The sequence below is a fragment of the Ambystoma mexicanum genome, chromosome 10, assembly GCF_040938575.1.
Source record: "Ambystoma mexicanum isolate Mex_15411 chromosome 10, UKY_AmexF1_1, whole genome shotgun sequence".
NCBI lineage: Eukaryota > Metazoa > Chordata > Amphibia > Caudata > Ambystomatidae > Ambystoma > Ambystoma mexicanum.
In genome coordinates, this window is record NC_090932.1 from 504,869,252 (window position 1) to 504,889,101 (window position 19,850).

Consider the following 19,850-nt stretch of genomic DNA (forward strand, 5'->3'; position numbering starts at 1 on the left):
GGAAGCTTTGATGTTTTTGGTGACCCTGGAGTTGTTTAGGTCCAGGGATTGCTTGGAATTCTGGAGATGCAAGTTACATTGCATTTAGTGTTTTCTTTTAACTTTAGGTGACTTTTGGAATTGTTCTTGAGTCCGCTCTTGATTAATTTCAGAAGCCTGGCAACGTTTCATCTGCAGCTGTGTTCACTTTGGGGTGTTTATTTGGTTTTGAAGGGCTCATTTGTCTGGCCAACATTTGTAGCGTTATGCTGGTGGTGGTTGTTTAGTGACAGCTGGTTGCGTTTCTTTATTGGTGTGATGAGGTGAGTGACTGGTGATTAGGTGTGTCTGTGTTGCTTGAATTTTGGAATGGATTTGACAGCGGCATGAGTTGTGACTGTGGTTTCTTGGTGACCCAGGTAGATTGTTGGGTTGTTAGTAAGTATCTTGCGCAGTTATGACAGTACCTGGTTTTTCCCGGTTTTGGGAGTTAGTACTCGGAAGTGGCAGTCCGAGGTTCCTTTGTGGCAGAGAGGAACGGAAGGAGCTTTGTGTTTGGTTGGTCTTGGTAGTGTTGTGGTTTATTTGCCGAGGTGGGCGGTTAGTGCTCGAAAGTGGCAGTTCGAGGTTCCTTTGTGGCAGGCGGGAACGGAAGGCGATTTGTGATGTTTTGATTGGTTAGGAATGTTAGTTGTGGCGGCTGGGACTGTCTTAGGATGTTAGTTACGCCTGTTTGTTCAATCTCTGGGGTTAGCGGAACTCTGCTGAGAGTGAGGTGTGTCTTGCTGTTGTGAAAGTGTGTGTTGCTCTTTATGCAAGAGGAGGAGGTGTTAGGGTTGCTTTCTCTAAGTGTGTGTTTGAGGTGTGTTTGTTTGTTGTAGGAAAGGAGGTGTTAGGGTTGGCTCTTATACTTGCATGTGTGCTGAGCCAGGATTGATGTCACCATCAGAATGTAGGCTGTGAGTCCGGAGTGTGAGATTAGAATGTTTGGGGTTGAATGGGTTCTAACCCAGGCAGTTAGATTATGTGAGCCTGGGTGGTGGGAGCCAGTGGGCTCCTGTCCCTTTCCTCTTTATCTCCTAATGACTTGTTGACATCTGATCCTGTAACCTAAGAAGCTAATAAAGTAACCACTATGCGTACCTGGCCTGTGTATCCTGAGTGTCCCTTGGAGTGAACCCTATGACCAAGAGCCGGTCATAACAAGGACATTATGAGCTCGGCAGATTGGCCGAATGAATCGACTTTTAAGGCTTTGTATTTTAAACCACCGGAAGGTGTGGCATCGTTAGTGATGGGTAAGCTTTGAACAAGCATAACCCGAGCCTCCGGTCTTGACATAGAATTCAGATTTTCAACACATTCGTTCCAGACAGTCATAATTCTATTAAAAACACAGAGGTGAAGGATTATCCCACCCTATCAATCGTTATAATGTAATGTAATGAAAAAATACTGTAATGTTTTACATGTTTTTCTATAACTACTGAAATGGTACATGATGAATACAATAAGATGGTACAGCTTTGTTAAATGCACAAAAGGATAATATAGATAAATTGTGGTTGGATTTACGATTGTCCCACCCTCTTTTGGTTTATAGTCACCATTTTACTTTATGTTTCTATAGGTACGATGGCAGAAAACAAACAATCCGGAAATTGAACACTTATCAGCATGGAACGAACGGAATTACAAAGTTCACTGGATGCACCCTCGGCTGGATAAAGAAAGAGGAGGAATAGTAGAAGGACAGGGTGATTTATAGACAAGGAACACTATGATTGGTTAAGAGTATCACATGGTCAGTTTGAGGACCAATAGGGGCAGAACTACAAATACTCTAAAACCATGGTTATTGTAGTTTTTATTGAGTTTTGTGTTTCATGTTTTATTGGTTATGCTTTGCCGCTGAACAGTAAATATGGAAGAGAAGCATAATCCTTCGCCTCTGTGTCTTTAATAGAATTATGACTTTCTGGAACTAATGTGTTGAACATCTGAATTATCCCAATAAAATGGGGTGAACAAAAAGAAAATAGATTCTCAGGAAGATAAGACAACACATCAATACGCTACTCAACGGGTAAAAAGGTTTTTTAAACTATGTTATGTTTCGTCTGATTAAATATAATCAATGGGAGGATAAGTATAACAACGGTGAAAAATGTATGACAAGTGTATAGAAATGCATGGTATATAAGAGACACACTAATATGGCATATATATTTTTTTGTTTCTTATTATTTTTTGTTTTCCAAGCCCTCAAAATACTCCTCAGCGCCAACCCTTGATTTCTGTCATTTGTTTCTGTACAATGGTGATTAATTGAATATGATGCAAAATATAGACCAGGTTTGAAAAAGGCACAGAAGCTGAAACACGTGTTATCCTAAGGGCTGACCCATAAGGGCTGAAAGATTGTTTGAAGTAATAAAAAGAAGATCCATTCAGACTTAACGCCTCTGTTAAGAGTATATAATCAAATGAGTTTATATACCGGAGTTGGTTTTATATCCGTAATACTCTATTATTACTCTAATGAAGTGACATATAAGTCAGACAAAACAAGAATTAAGTCGCTGGACTATCCTGACTGGTATTAAAAAGAAAAAAACATTATACCCAGATTAATGTATTTTAAGTGTCCGAGTAGATTTAATCAAACAAGGATAGATTCAATCTATATGTCTAGAGAAATCACCATGCAAGGTGTATTTCTGGCAGTGGGGCTGTTCACATGGTGCTCATATGAGGAAAGGGTACGCTATGCTGACAGCTCCGGCCTTTGTCAGGGCTCTCCGCATGGCGCTCCCTCTCATCACAGAGAGCGCCATGCCGAGAGGGTTCCATGGGATAATATCCCCGCAAAAACGTTGCCATACAAGAATGGCACTGTTTTATTGCAGCAAAATTATCCCATGGAACCTGCAGGGGAACACTCCTACAACCCCAATATTTTCTTAAAGGGAGCTGGGGACACCCCACATCCCCCGCTCCCATTTACCCCATAAATTATCTCCTTGAATAATGTCGCCTTTGCCGTTTACCAGCGACTATATGTATGGTGACATTATTTAAGGGGATAATATTGCCTGATACCGCTGAGAGCCTTGCCCACGACATTAAGTCTCGTCTGGCCAAATCTGAAGGTCTCAGGCACAGTGAATCCCCTGCCCCCCATCCCCTCTATCTCCTTACCTTAAGGTGGGGAGCAGGTGGCTCCAACCTCCAACCAAATCTTTGCCAGGCCACAAATAGCAGATGCGGTCCGGCTGCAGTCTTAGCACCGCCCATCCCTCCTGATCACGCCATACGTGGTTGCCCAGCAACGACTCCATGCTTATTGCTTTTTTAAAACCTCCCATTCCTCCTACTGGGTGATAATTACTGCTATATAGACCACAGTCTTGGCTGTAATGGGAGTTATGGGCCTGTAAACCTCATTAAACGCCCTTGCTGAGCTCGGGCCTTTAATTCAGTGTTCATGGTCGATAACTCCCAGTACGGCTCTCAGGCTACCTCTATGAATACTAATGAAACAAATCTGTTGTTTACATAACCACCACAACTCCGAAACCTTTACTGGTATTACCACCATGTGCTAATAGCCTTACAGACCTACAGAAGAAGCATACAAATATTATAATTAAATTATTTTCACACAACCGCACAGTAGAACCCGTGACCTGGTGCCACTCCTAAGATTCAATTGGACTGAGATCAATAATTATAATCAAGTGCGCACTTGTAATTCCTAAAGATCTGTCCCATTAACATTGACATCTGTTCCGACCTCTCTATCTCTAAACCTGAATAAGCTGGCAGCTACTGTTTCTGCTTGGATTGGCACACTTGGTTCGACATATTTGCCCACTGGTGCAGAAATTACCATAACAACAATTTGTTGTACTCCCAAATGAGCCCTTTTGAGCAGAGTGGAAATTAGTTTTTTAGTTAATTACTGCCAATAAAATGGTCAACTTGGGCATTTTGTCAGGTTTGTCAGATACTCAGATGATAATCGTATGAGGTCAGTACTGCCGAGAGCCCTCCAGTGGACATGCAAAAGACTTTTCTCCCATACTCCGGTGGAGGGTGAGAAATAAGCCTCTCGACCAGAAAATCAGTTGGAAAGTAAAGCCAGGAATGCAAACATTTTTCTGGAAAGTCAGAGGTCAGTAGGAAAACAGGGCCACATCCTAAAAGGAAAACACAAACATTAACGTCACATACTCAACAGCCATTACGTACTTCCCCTTAAAACAACACCTACCTGGTCTTCTCTTCCTTCTCGCTCCAGTTTTCTAGGTAAGAACCGGTTAAAAGTCCATAGATCAGAACACTGCCCAAGCATGGATGAATCCCAAGCAACAAGTCCAAGAAATGCACGCAGAGACCTAACACTCGACGGCATGAGGATGCTTGAGAGAAGAGGGGCGATCCATAAAACAAAGGAAAGCAAATGCATGTATCTCTTGGTGTTCAGGGAAGCAGAGGCAGGCTTGGAAGAAGCAATATCAGGCGAGAAGGAGTTCAGAGGGAAAACACTGGTGAGTTCCAGAACAGTTTGTCACAGGAGAGCAAGAAGTTCCAAAAAATGATGCAAAAGTACCACACAAAGACCAGTTCCCCAATAGTTCCCCAATAGTTCACATCTGAGAAAACATAAACCAGGCAAATTATTCCAGAATACAAGCAGGGTCAAAAACTGGAGATCCATCCAAATGAGCACAGTACAGGGGAACAGGAGACACAAAGAAATCCAAAGTGGAATTCCTCTAGAGCAGAGCAGTCCTCTGGGAGTGGTCGAGCAGATTGGCTCTGGTTGGCAGGGGTGCTCCAACCAGAGTAGATAAGTAGGCCCTAACATTCATCACTGCTTCTTTCCTGGAACACACAAGGAAACTCCCATTATGAAAAAGAAGAGGGTATTTGGAGTACTATAAACTATTATACATTAGTAGCATTCCATTAATCATGGGCAGTAGAGTAATTAATATGCAATAGAAGAATCCATATACAAGGGAGGACTGCTAATTACTATTTTAAATTAGTTTCAGTTGCGTGAACAGAAAGATCTCTAATCAAACAGGCCTACACAAGTCGTTCTCTACTATTGATCATCGAATTACCCTAATGACATTGATCAAGAGGGATAGAGAATTATGTAGCCAACCATTATATGCAGTTTACACGGATTTCAGTGCAGCTTTCAACTCTGTCAACTGCAATAAATTGTGGAAGAAATTGGATCAAAGGGGCATACCCCCAGGCCAACTTAACATCATCAGTGCGCTTTACTTTAATACTACGGTAAGGGTTAGATTGGGCGCAAGGGGTATGTTAACATCTTCTATAAGTAGTTACAATGGCATGAAACAAGGCTGTATCCTTGGCTCTCTATCGCCAATTTATACATGGCAGACCTGTCCCTTTATCTTGAAGAGATACAATCCCTTCAACCTAAACTAGGTTCAACCAGAATTTCTTGGTTAGGTAATGCAGACAATCTGCTCCTTATTAACCAGACCCCTAGGTCACAACAGACACTCATTCAGGCTTTTGCTGAAGTATGCAACCTGAAGGTTAATATAACAAAACCCAAGATCATGGTTTTCACACCAGCAAAAACTTCCACTGGACTCTGCAGAGGTCCTCAGTAGACTGTGCCACACAATATAACTATCTCAGAGCCACGATTGAAAACAAGTTCAAGTGGGGAACTCACACGGGACAAACTTGATAGGAGGTTAAACTGCCATAAAGAGATTTGCAAGAAATCATGTAGGATTCTCTTTGACCTTTCTAATTACAGCTTATACAATGAAAAAGGTCTGCAAACTCATGTCTGGGACCGTAATATGGAGAAGGAAGAGGGAGAAGGAATTGATCACAATACAGAATTACTGCATTAAGTCACTTATGAACTTCCCGATGAGCACTCCAGTGGAATTTCTATGTGAACTGAACATTCCTTCTTTCAAAACTTTACTTGCAATGCAGTACACAAAATACTAGTGGAAATTAGGAAGGTCCTTGCTAACGTTCTTTCTGGGAGAAGCCAATAGGATGAGAAGTCTTAACAAGAGACTTACGTGTGCTGATATATTGAAGATTGGTACTAAATGGGATATTCTCCTAGATCTTAACCCATTAAATGTATCTAGGACAAGATAAAAAAAACAGAAATATTTGTTTGAGATAGAAAACATAAACGGGTTAACTTGGCATCCAAGGCTTCTAGCAGAGATTATATAGATGGAATAATTAAACCCACCAAAGAGAACAGACATAGGTAACCTTAGCATCCAAAGCTCATAGCAGAGTTAAACAGTTAGATTAATTATACCCACAAATCCTGGCCTCTTCTTAAAGGAATTCCCCAACTCCTTTCTGCTCGCTAACTATATGAGAATGAAATGTAATTTAGTGGCTACTTTGAATGCCTTTGGTGCGAGACTGGCGTTTGCGATCAGTTCTCATTGAAGGTGCCTTGAGGTCTCAATTGCCTGCTTCTGTTGCTTGGGCTTTTTCTCAGACCCTAGTATAATCACTCTCAACTTGCCTATGATTTTGTGAAAACCTGCCCTTGCAGGCAGTCTAACTTCTGCATCATCTTGTTGGAAGATGTACAAGTGGCTCTGCTCTTTGCATAACACCCGCTCTCAATTCTCAACCTAGCAGCTATCAAACTCTTAGGTCCTCCTCTCCTCCACCTGTGTTCTGTTATGTCATACTTTTTTCTCAACAATATTCCAGATTGTTGTAAACATTGTTCTAAGAATGAATTTGTGTTTTCTAGCATTCTGGTGATATTTTGTTTGTTTTCCCATGTACATCTTAATCCCAGTGTGTGTTACTCAATACTTTCTCTCGATCAGTTGTAATAATGGCAATTATGGACAGCAACACCAAGCTCAGTCAATGGCAAACATATAAAACGTACCATAAGCATGATGAATGTTGGGATTCCATGAAGTCAAAGTATTGGTTCTCTTAAACGTGTTGGTAATTTTATTTTGCCGCAAAAACAATGGAAAGGCATCTTCCGATGTGAGTGCAGAAAACAAGAGATAAAGAAAAATGATAAGTGTTATCTCTCTCTTCCTTAACCACTTAGATCCAGTGTTCTAAGCATTCATAAATCAATAGAGAAGAATACACAAATGTAGGGTTGGTGCTAATACACAGAGAGTTAGAACCAATATTATTTGTCATCCACCGTATACTTCAAGATGGTAGCATATAAGTTCTTGTCAGGGACCTGCTGAATGATAACATTGGCATCCTGGCTCCCAGCAGTGTTGAAGTTGCCTTCCCAATAGCCATCAGCGCTCAGAGTGAGTGAGCCGCTCTTTTTGTCTTTAACAAATACTTTACTCACTCCAGGTACCTTCAATTTAAAGTGTATATTCTGATTGTCTGGCAAGATCCCACTCGTTGGCTCCACCAGCTCATAGCCCTCCAACCAGGACCCATACATACGTGGGAAGACAGGCCACTTCACGGCAGCATTGGAACAGGAGAGTAGGTAGTTTAAGGCATATGAAAATGTTTTGCTCTCCCCACCTTTTGTCTTGGAAAAGATCTTGAGGACAAAGTACCCAGCCTGAGGGAGTTGGATTTGGATAACAATACGGTTTCCTTTCTGTGATTTGAATATGTGCCTGCGTCTGATATCTTCATTCATTGGCATAACATCAGTGTGTAGTGTGGCCAATGTATCCATGTCTCCCTTTACTGTGAAGCTGATGGAGCATCGTCCATCTTGGATAGGGATGATCGGATCAGGGTGAGAAGGCTGAAGGAACCCTTTCTCCTCAGTTAGCCAGCTGGGTCCCACAGGGTTATGCAAATCTGTAGGTAATTTCATAGTGTTATCGACAGAGTTACACTCCAGAATGTGTATCAGTGCCCTGGAAAATATGCTCTTTGATGAGTTCCAGGGCTTTGCAAAGATCTGTAAAGTGTGACTTCCAGTCGCCTGGGGATAGACCTCAAGTTTCATCCCAAACCTTCTCAGAGCTAGCACGCCTGGCGTCTCCTTGCCATTCAAATCAAACACAAAAAGAGTTGCTGCACGGGCGTCCAGAGTGATTACTGATTTCCCATTCACTGCAAAAGAAGGAGTAAGACATTATGCAGCAGATACGACGTCCACAGTGGTAACCTTGGTAAGTAGACATTCAGTACTATTTCATTCATTACACATCTCATTCCCCTCCACTCGTACAATATAGACATGCAATATTCCTGAGGCACTTGCCGGTTTAGGACTTTCCAAACTAATCCTGCTGCTCTCAAGTTGTAATATTGCTTACCAGCAGGAAATGTATTCAACAGTTCAAAAACATCAGCATAAAACAGTGCAACGCAAGATGAAAAAACAGTTGTTAGACATTATGTCAAGTAAAATAAGAAATTTGTATAAAGAGAGTGGTGTATGAACATTTTCATTTTTTGCAGTTACCTATCTTATCAATGCTTATTTTACAAACCCTGCAGTTGAAAAACAATATAGGTCATGGTCAATTAGAACTAATGTTGTACTTACATAAAATGCTTAACCTGAGTTTGCAGCATCATAATATGCAATGTGTGTTATTTATTTGTTGAGTTGATTGTTTACTAGACCCAAAATGCAATGGAACACTTTTCTGTGAAAAAGGAGCTTATAAAGATGTGTAATGTAAAGTCAAGATAAACATGCATGCCTATAAAGTATATCATTATTTTTTAAAGAATAACCTGTTTATTATATAGCACTTTCTTCTTACATAATGGTTTCAATCTCAGTTGTTGATATTCTGTAGTGCAATAAATAACATTTATTTACCAATGCAACAGTACAGCATTTATAAAGCACCAAAGGATGAAAGGTGTGGTTGGTCCCGGTGATATTTTAACATGCTAAGCCTGTGTGAATCTCCCCAACTCCAGCCTGAGGGGGACTGCCATCTTGCAAGGGTGTAGAGGTCCTGGCGTTTTCTATTTATTATTAATTTATAAAATGATGCCGTTAATTCCATCTCTGAAAGGGCAATCTGCTATTCCGATACCCCTTTCAAAGGCTCTATGCCATCCACGCTGTCCCACGAGCTCAAGACCCGTTTGGACCCGCTTGGACTGCCTGACTTTGCCTGGACTTTGCTGGCCCCGCCCCCCGCTACCGGAAGTGCTCATAACCCTCTTCCGGCGCGCATCTGCGCGCGCGCATCAAGTACGCGCTCTAAGTAGCGCTGTTTGCTGGCCATCCACGCTGTCCCACGAGCTCAAGACCCGTTTGGACCCGCTTGGACTGCCTGACTTTGCCTGGACTTTGCTGGCCCCGCCCCCCGCTACCGGAAGTGCTCATAACCCTCTTCCGGCGCGCATCTGCGCGCGCGCATCAAGTACGCGCTCTAAGTAGCGCTGTTTGCTGGCCATCCACGCTGTCCCACGAGCTCAAGACCCGTTTGGACCCGCTTGGACTGCCTGACTTTGCCTGGACTTTGCTGGCCCCGCCCCCCGCTACCGGAAGTGCTCATAACCCTCTTCCGGCGCGCATCTGCGCGCGCGCATCAAGTACGCGCTCTAAGTAGCGCTGTTTGCTGGCCATCCACGCTGTCCCACGAGCTCAAGACCCGTTTGGACCCGCTTGGACTGCCTGACTTTGCCTGGACTTTGCTGGCCCCGCCCCCCGCTACCGGAAGTGCTCATAACCCTCTTCCGGCGCGCATCTGCGCGCGCGCATCAAGTACGCGCTCTAAGTAGCGCTGTTTGCTGGCCATCCACGCTGTCCCACGAGCTCAAGACCCGTTTGGACCCGCTTGGACTGCCTGACTTTGCCTGGACTTTGGTATATCTCTCTCCTGCACTATCATTGATACTATATTGTCTAACATAAGTACATGTTACTTATATATGTCTACTTTTCTATTATTCTAGCTGGCCCCGCCCCCCGCTACCGGAAGTGCTCATAACCCTCTTCCGGCGCGCATCTGCGCGCGCGCATCAAGTACGCGCTCTAAGTAGCGCTGTTTGCTGGCCATCCACGCTGTCCCACGAGCTCAAGACCCGTTTGGACCCGCTTGGACTGCCTGACTTTGCCTGGACTTTGGTATATCTCTCTCCTGCACTATCATTGATACTATATTGTCTAACATAAGTACATGTTACTTATATATGTCTACTTTTCTATTATTCTAGCTGGCCCCGCCCCCCGCTACCGGAAGTGCTCATAACCCTCTTCCGGCGCGCATCTGCGCGCGCGCATCAAGTACGCGCTCTAAGTAGCGCTGTTTGCTGGCCATCCACGCTGTCCCACGAGCTCAAGACCCGTTTGGACCCGCTTGGACTGCCTGACTTTGCCTGGACTTTGGTATATCTCTCTCCTGCACTATCATTGATACTATATTGTCTAACATAAGTACATGTTACTTATATATGTCTACTTTTCTATTATTCTAGCTGGCCCCGCCCCCCGCTACCGGAAGTGCTCATAACCCTCTTCCGGCGCGCATCTGCGCGCGCGCATCAAGTACGCGCTCTAAGTAGCGCTGTTTGCTGTTCGCTGCTCGGCTGCGGGGTGCGGTCTCCTCCTTAGATTATAGGTTTTCTATCAGCCTCACGGCTCATTTATGCAGTTCAATACCCTCTGACTCTCTAAAGCGCTAAATTATTTCGAGCGGACCTAGTCGATTTCACGACTGCTCTCGTCCAAAATAAAAGAGAAAGTCATCCCTTTCCTGTACATTCTTTTCACTCCCATCCTTTTCGAGGTTGCTTCTGTGAAAATGGCAAATGGCTTGAGAAGCGCCAAGGGCAAATTCATCGCCCCTCCCCCGCTCTCAGTAACAACCATTGACTCACTGGTATGTCCGGGCACTCCATCCTACATTGAATGACCTGCCCCGGATGTTCGAGCGTCTTTACCAATCCTAGACCTGCCGTGTACACCTTGCCCTGTAGTACATATTGTGCAAATAAATGCACCAAAAAACCCTCTACTTCCCCTTCTTTCTTCACCTCCGACCTCTTCGGTGCCTTCAATCTCCTCCCCCTCCATCAGTCCTGAAGTACGCAAGGCTATTGATGACTTCAAAAGTTGCTCTGAATCTCCGTTGGTCACTGATTCTGATCAATGCCAATTTGATTTAACCATGGCGAAAATGGAGGCATTGGACAAGGCGGTCTGCCGCTCGATAGGCACTTTGACACCCATAGTTTTTAATTCCGTATCAAACCGTATGGTTACCCAAGTTCACGCGTTGCACGATCCCAAAACTCTTCTGGATAAGAGCGACAGTTCAGCTAATACCATCAATAAAAAACTCTCCTTTCCGCATTCACTGTTATCTCCTGAACCCATTTCCAAAGCTATTAATGTGGAACATTTGGTACCACCTTCTCATGAATGTCAAATCCAGCACCCTTGTGAGGGGTCTCAATCCCAATACTCCCCAAATTCGTTTCCAGTGATTATCCGTATTCTGGACCTCCTGGATAAAGGTCATGATCTGACCCATCTTGCACTGAGGGAGATCAAGTCAACGCAATCACTGATCACTGCTAAGATAGATCGGATCGAGGGTTTCATTATAGCAGCTGAAATGCTAAAAAATTCCAAAAATGTATGCCCTACGGTTCATCAATCTGCCCCCATCCGGCCCACGAAAAATAAAAGTATACAGTGCTGCTTGGACCTGACCCCAGAATTGCCTGCCATTCATTCAGTAAAGCCTATAGACTCTACCCCGTGCAAATATTACCATCCCGCTTGCGATCTGAAATCCGCCATTGAAAAAATGAACACATTACTAGCTTTATACCCCCCGGCAATTCCGCCCCCTATGATTGGCCCCGATAGCCCTACTGTTCTTCTTACAGCTCTTGAACATATGCAATCTGCACCTCCGGTTCCTGATTCCGGTGGTAATTATACTGGCTTCATGTCGCGGAGGGCTAAGAAACTCCACCAAAGAGCTGTAAAAAGAAATGCTAAAAGAAAGAAGAATATCGTCTCAAAAGACTTCAATACCTCACCTGGCTCGATTATTAGGATCGATGACAACGTACCAATAGATGAGGATCATATTGACCTTAATCAACTCTCGAAAGAAAGCCAAGATGTCCTAACTCCATCCATAATACTGGATCTGCCTGAAAGTGATGCAGCAGTTCGCCCCTGTAAAATTACTGGGCCCCACGCAGCTATACTTCCAACTATTGACTCTAGTTTGACCATTTTGGATATCACTCGAGTCGAGCAAGCTGACCTCACTGAAACACACACCTTAAAACGAAAAACAAAAAACACTAATGCAATTCCAACCAACCCATCCTCAAACGGACAAGCACCATCACTTTTGACAGGAACTAAATCAAATCTGATTACCTATTTTCCGGTCTGTGGGAGAAACCGTACCACCCGGCTTGCCGAAATGGTAGGGCCTGATCCCCCAGCCAATTCCCTCCCCGGAACCGGTACTGAAATATGTATCCCACCCCCTGGAAACAATTTAAATGCTAATACTAGCAATACAATGAACGCTGCCAGGGACCAAGCCAATGCACTGATACCACCTTGCTTGCCTTCTGTGCTTTTAGCACTTCCACGTTCGACTGACTTGCAATCCAGTAACATTATGGGCTCATCATGTGCACTTCCTCATCTGATCAATGATCCGAATTGTTGTACTGCCTTGCACAGCAATGCTGATTTTACTAATTGTATTAGCTCTGTGAGGTCTGGTAACGGACTAGGAAAGGTAGCACTATGGGCCCCTGAATCCACCATGGTACCCTCCATTCCTTCTCCTAACATCATATCCCCCCCTCTTGCTCCGAATTGCACCTCTGACCAGAGCCTTCCAACGGGTGGCTGCATCCTTGATCCTCAAGCTACTACCATGCTATCCCATCATGCAATTTTGGACATCCTTAGAAAGGAACTTGATGAAAGATCATCGAAATCGAACCTTCCTAATGTAATCTCCCATCATGCGGCTTCCACGATCTCCCACCAGGTTCCGTTCTGCGAAATCGCCTCTGATCCCCACTCAGAATCATTCGACCAACTATCTGTTACGAATGCACCAATTATTCCGGAAAAACACCATTTAATAGGATTTGAGGGGAAAAGTGATCTACTAGGCAGAAATCGGATTAATCGTGCCTTTCTTTTGGCACTATTTGGTCGCATCCCCCAACTACGGATGTTCAAATCGGCAGACATTCTAAGAGTGTCATTAGCTACGGACAATAACTACCGTGCCGCAATTTACTTAGCGTCAGAGACCGTAAAGAAATACTTATGGTCTAATAGGGATGGCATTTATGAAGAAGGCCTCATCCTAACCTCATTGGAAAATGAACAAGAGGCCAACAAATTTATCCAATTTAAGTGTCCCCTGGCTATGAGCCCCAAATTGCTTGTTCCACTACAAGCTATCAACCATCCGGCCGCTAATGATGCAATCTCTGAGCTTTTGCTCAAAATAGGCATTTCTCACAACTTGCCTTGGCTTGCCCCTATGCTTAATTCCCTCTCAAAAACTACGGACGGTTTCTCCTCTTCATAGCCATCTTTCAAAGACCTCCTTTCTTTCCAATCGTGGAACTCATGTGGATACCTTAATCTTATGAAATGGCACTCAACTCTCGACCGTTTGAGCCGTCCATCAATATTAATGTTCCAGGAGACCATGAAAACCTCCTCCTTTCTTTTGCCTGATTATGTAACGCACCACATTCCTGCTACACGTGCTCCGGTTGGTCGTCCTTCGGGCGGAATTATGATAGCCATAGACAATGCTCTTATGTTCAATTCAAAAATCGTGTGGCATGCTAATAACTTACTAGCAGTTCTACTGGAAACGAACATCCAGAATTATCCCCATTTAATTATTATGACTATGTATTGGAATCCGTCCACCCTTGAGATTGATGAGATGATTGAGATAGTTGAGAACTGTCTGGAATATGTCACTCACGAATATGAAAAGACTGAAATCATTCTAGGCGGTGACTTTAACTGTGATTGCAGAACCATCAATGAAACCGGAGATCCCCCTAGAAACCTTCTCTCTAAAAATAGAGGCAATATATGGAGGTCCTTTCTGAAAGATTGGGACCTAGATCTTATTCCACCCGCCGACCTGTTGAATTGGACCACATGGTCAAGAGATGGTAAAATGTCAACTCTTGACTTTATATTTGTTAGTCATAACTTGCTCCTACGATCTTCTCCCCTAAGAATCTCCATGTTGCCTTTTAGTGACCATGCTGCGTTACTAGGTAATTTGAAACTTGATTTTTCTATTACCGGAGTTGACCATGCTACTGCATTATGTGAAGTAGATCGGCCTATGACCTCTATCAGATGGTCCACGGCTCTCTGCAAGCAATTTATTCAATTTATAAAGTCAGCCATTGCGCCTTGGCATAACTTGGATTGTATGCCTATGGATGCCCTTGAGCAGCGATATGTTGAAATAACGCACATAGCACTAACATACTTCAACAAAAAGAAAAATACTGATATCAAAGACTGTCATTCTTTTGATCCGCTGTGTAAAGTACAGAAGCGGGAAAAAAACAAGGCTCTTAGGGCCTTGAAAAAACTTCCAGACCTGTCGCAGGAACAATATCTTTCGCGGCGCAAATCCATTCTGTCGAATTACAAACATAGCTTGAAGCAGTTAAGGCTCATAAGGCATAACGAAATAAATTGTAAACTCATCAGAGCCATCTCTGTTCATGACACCCGTATTATATGGCGAACGATTAAGAGCAATTCTTCGCAAGTATCACTTTCTATGCCGAATGTCATATCGGAATCTACTTGGTATAAGTATATCTGGCACAAATTCCGGATTCCGGTGCAATTTGCGAATATCTCGACACCGCTAATAAGATATCAAGATCTGCCGCGGTTGGGCTGGTCCATCGCTGACATTAAATGGGCGATTTCCAAACTCAGTTACTCTAAATCATCCGGTCCCGACGGCCTACCTCCATGTCTCTATAAAGAAGATCCGGACCTGTGGGCCTGTATTCTCAATACCAAGTTTCAGTCCATTTTTAACACAGGAATTATTCCAGCTTCATGGCTAACTGCCAACATCATTCCGATCTTTAAGAAAGGAGATGCTGCGCTGCCACAGAACTATCGTCCCATTGCCTTAATTGACACTGCGGCGAAATTATTCGCCTCTCTCCTTCTTCATGACTTAGAAAAGTACATTGGGGCACTAGGACTATATTCCAAATATCAAACTGGATTTAGAAAAGGCATGTCCACCGCGTTAAATGCTATGGTAATGGCATTTACGATCGCAGAAGCCAAAAAACCAACATCTAACCCGGTCTACATCGCTCTTATCGACATGTCCTCAGCTTTCGTCACAGTGATCCGTAATATATTATGGACTAAGTTGACCAATATGGGAATTCCGTCTATTCTCATTTATTGGTTTAAAGCCTTACACACCAATACTTCTTACAGAATCAAGCTTACTTCAGAGGGACGCGTTACTAAAGATATCTGTACAGAGGTGGGCTTGAAGCAAGGTTGCAATCTTGCTGCTACCTTCTTTAACCTATACCTCTCTGATCTTGATAAAGGTTGGGATGAAAAAAATCTCTTCTCTGCTAAAATTGGCTTGATCCACCTTAAGTGGCTCGCCTTTGCAGATGATATCATCTTATTTGATCCCACCCCGTCAGGCCTCCAACTTAAACTACGTCTATTTGAAGAATTTGCACTAGCACACAATCTGATGCCTAATCCTGCTAAAACAGCAGTAATGCAATTTGGTGTACAGAAACGAACTGGCAAATCACAGTGGCATCTCATGCAGATCCCCATCTCAGTCATTAGAGAAACGATTTACTTGGGATACTATTTAACAGAGAAAAATTCCATCTCAATGTGGCATGACGTTCTCAGTAAAAAGATCAGACCCTTGATATCACAATCCAAAGTAATCTATGCAAAATACTGCAAATTTTCATTAATTCCCCTCATCGAGTTCTTTACTTTGAAAATTGAAAGCGTAATCCTGTATTCTCTTGACATATGTATGGGTGAAATGGGCCCAATTTTGGACCAACTGCAGGGTACTGCCCTGAAACGTGCCATGTCGCTTCCGATGTCCCTCCCCAATGCGATCTTGAGGCATGAATTGGGTCTAGTAGCACTGTCTACTCGTTGGAAATGGCGACTCCTAACCAATTTTGCTAAGATCAGGCATCCCACAGCGAACTCCCTATATGCCGAGTTGAATCATACCATTACGCTGTCACCTACGTCTTCCATGGCTCTCTATGTGTCAAAAATGGTTGGTATACTCAAGACGGCTAACATTACCGTGGACGATGTCTATCATAGACCGGGCTATGCTAAAAAAAAACTTTTTAAACTTGATTGGTGCACAACCCTTGATAAAATGGGATCGTACTATCTTTACAAGGAATACCAATTATTCGCACGTAAACGTATCCCTAGACACGACTACATTGTGCTTTTTCCTTGTAACTCCACGCGGAGGACGTATCTCTGGTTCAAACTCAATTTGTTTCATACTAAAGAAAGAGTAGTAAAATGGATCGGTCACAAGCTGTATGCCTCCAGTCCGCACTGCAGATTTCCCATGTGTACCGAACCCACTGAAACATTAAAACATCTGGTTTTAAATTGTCCCCATTTTAGGAATCAAAGATCGTTATTATTGATGAAATTTGTAAACATTAATTTTATTGACTGCCTACCTTTTCTTTGGGACAGAATGATGCGAGGTAACCATAAACCGTTGATACATGCTGTAACGAAATTATGTAAAGTGATTGCAAGAGAATTGGAAAAAGACTGTTACACGAATATCTCTTGAATCACTTATTTTAACTCTCTTCTTCCTTGTAAATTAGTATGAAATTGAGGATGTATGTACATTTGAGCGTATAGATAACCCCATTGTGTATTCCTTTGTTTTTTATGTGTTTTTCATTATGTTATAGGAATTAATGGGTTTTAAACTTTTATTTGTATGATGTCTTTTTAGGTCTATGCATTGTAAGACTTCACGTTTGTAGGCATTTGCTGTAATGCCCTTTTTATTATATCTTCTTTGTAAAGTCTCTCTTACTTGTTAAGAGAGTCAAACACAAATAAAAATTTTAAAAAAAATAAAAAAAAGCATAGTAAACACATGTGTGCTGCTGCATCAGTAATGGCACAGAGCAGGTTCAGAGGTCACAGGTGCCCCTCTGACAGCTGCAGTGACAGCCAAGTCTCTACAGCGCAGAGGCTGTATTTGAGATATACTCTCCTATTACAAAAACTATATAACTCTGAGAATGCTGTCCTGGTGGCACGTACAACTTTAAATCTAAGCCATATCTGAGTTGAAGGTATGGTAACCAGCATCTCCCATAGTTATGCAAGTCTCATCAATTTGATATCAAACATGTGCCAGCCCTGTGAACCCAGTTCAGCTGTGGAACAGTTATGTGTATTCTTCCCAGAGAGGGTGTCCTTGCTACTGCTAGCAGGACTGCAGCCCCGGGGAGTGCCTCTCTGTGTTCCTTCTTGAGGGTAGGTAACACCCTCTCCATTGAGACAGACACTCCATAGGACACTGTGCTATGAGCAGGAATCAAATGGCACACCCATTCACAACAAGAGTAGCCTCACACCAAGGCCCTGCATACCAAAAGCCTTTTGGTCATATTGAGAAGGGAAGGGGCGGGGTTAGTGTAGACAGAGGGAGCTCTTTACAGCTGGAGGGAGGTTCCACCTTCTTGTTTCTCCCTTTCCTGGCCCCTCCACTCCCTGTAGCAAAAGCACTTTGGGTTATTTGTCAGAAGGCAAAATCACTGATTCCAAGGACAGGCTTGCTTTAGTCCACCTGTGTACATTTATCTTTAAAGGGAGGGGTCTTCCGCTCCTTCCTTGATTCACTTTTGGGCAAACACTTAAGGAAGAATTAATTGGACTTATATTGGAAGAGCTGATCTTTCCAAAGTCTAATTCCAGTGAGGTAAAGACCGAGTGTCCAAGGCAGAGGCAAGCTTTGTCCCCTAAACATCTCCAGAGACTAGAGGGGTGAACTGCTGCTGGGACAAAACATGCCTCTCTTCCAGCCACAGTGGTACCCAGGACCTCACTGTGCTGAAGGACTGCAGTTGTGTGCCAGCCTCCACCATGTTTGGGAGCCGGAGAACAATGACTAATCAGCTCTCGAATCCCTGGATTTGGATTAACAGCATCATGAGAGTCAAGACAGTCATGAAACCTATTTTCTTTGCCTCGTTCTGGTCAAACTGCTTAACAACCAAGCTCACTGCATTTTGAACCACAGGACCCACCATTGCTGCCTTGGGCATTCAACTGAACTCACGTCTCATTGGACCTTGCAGAGCCCGTCACCTGCTCAGCTCAAATCAACTGCTCATTGCCAGACCCCGACTAGGCTGCAAGAGTGTCACTCGCTGACTCGAACCAACAGTTACTAAACGACTCGACCCAGCTCTACCTTTAACTGCTGTTTCATCAAACCCAATCCTATTAAACACCAATGCCTGAACCCTTCCAGACAGGAAACCAGGTACTGACTTCACCCCCGCTTCGAAACCTTACATACTCTATTATGTCGAACGCTGGGCTCTGGCCTATTAAATCCAGCTATAGGGGCCCCTTTTTGCTGTTAAGGGGTCTCTACAGTTAAGTGATCACTTAAGGGAGCAGTGATCCACCATTCCTTCCCCTTGCCACACACCGGCCTGTAATGGGGGGAAAAAGCCTTTTTCCACAACTCAAGATTGAATTCAACACAGTGGATATGATATGATATGATATGGCATTTATAACGCGCCTATACACAAGCGTTTCAAGTGTTTCAAGGCGCGACGAGGCAGGGAGGGGGAAACGGGGGAAGACAGACAACGATCCTACTAGGCCAGGTGTCATTCAGATTGCGCAAGTGCAGGGGAAGGGGGAAGGGACAAAGCGCAAGGGGAGGGGAAGGGGCAAGTGCAGTACAAGGTAAGTATATATAATAAAATGAATAGGGCCAGCTGGTGGCAAGTTCAAGGTAAGTGCAGACAAGTGCTGGGAACGGGGGCTGTAGGGATACAGAGACAGTCCCGCAGAGCAGGGGTTGCCAGCGAGGCAGTGCAAGTGCAGAGTGGCTGGGCCCAGGACCGAGGTCGGCGAGAGTGGCCCAGTTGCAGATTCGGTGCAGATTCAGCGAAGAATTAGCAGGGGAGAGGGAGAGAGAAAGCAGAAGCAAAGAGGAAGGTTTTGAGGTGCTTCCGGAACCGTAGATGGTTCTCCTCAAGTTTCAGGGAGGCAGGAAGGCTGTTCCAGAGGGAGGCCCCTGCCGCGGAGAGAGATCTACCCCCAGCTCGTTGCTTCGAGAAGCGGCTGACCCAGAGGGAGTTGGAGACGGATGAGCGAAGGGCTCGGGAAGGAAGATATTTAGGAAGAGAGAGTTGAAGGTATTTAGGCCCCACTTTCATAGTTATTGGCTTCTAACAACGTGGGACCTACAACTCACCCACCCCATCTTAGAGATGGGGAAGGTAATTCTTGTTTCCTTAGTTTTGACCAAAGTGGTAATTTCTACTACTATATTCAGAACGCCATTATAAATTGTGACCCTTAACTCAAGATTTCATCTGCTTAGCTTACCATAACTGGCGATGTTCAATGATTTTTCAGGGGTTTCACTTGTAACCATAATGTCCCATTAAGGACTTTTTTAAAACTGAATTTCATAGGTTCTTACCAGTGCACCCTTAATCTGTTAAAGGTTTGTTATATTGTACTCACCCCCAATGCAGTAGCTGTACAGTCCGCGGACAATACAAATGTCTGTGGACATCAG

General features: G+C 43.8%; 1 protein-coding gene across 1 annotated transcript in view; it reads right to left on the reverse strand.

The window, feature by feature from the left end:
• Window positions 1-6,969: 6,969 nt before the first annotated feature.
• The window catches only part of LOC138493192 (kyphoscoliosis peptidase-like), a 540,186-nt gene continuing 527,305 nt past the window's right edge, over window positions 6,970-19,850 (reverse strand). Inside the window, exon 7 of the mRNA XM_069620355.1 lies at window positions 6,970-8,097. Within this exon, the coding sequence (XP_069476456.1) occupies window positions 7,190-8,097 (908 nt within the window). The 3' untranslated portion in view covers window positions 6,970-7,189. The remainder of the gene's footprint in view (window positions 8,098-19,850) is intronic.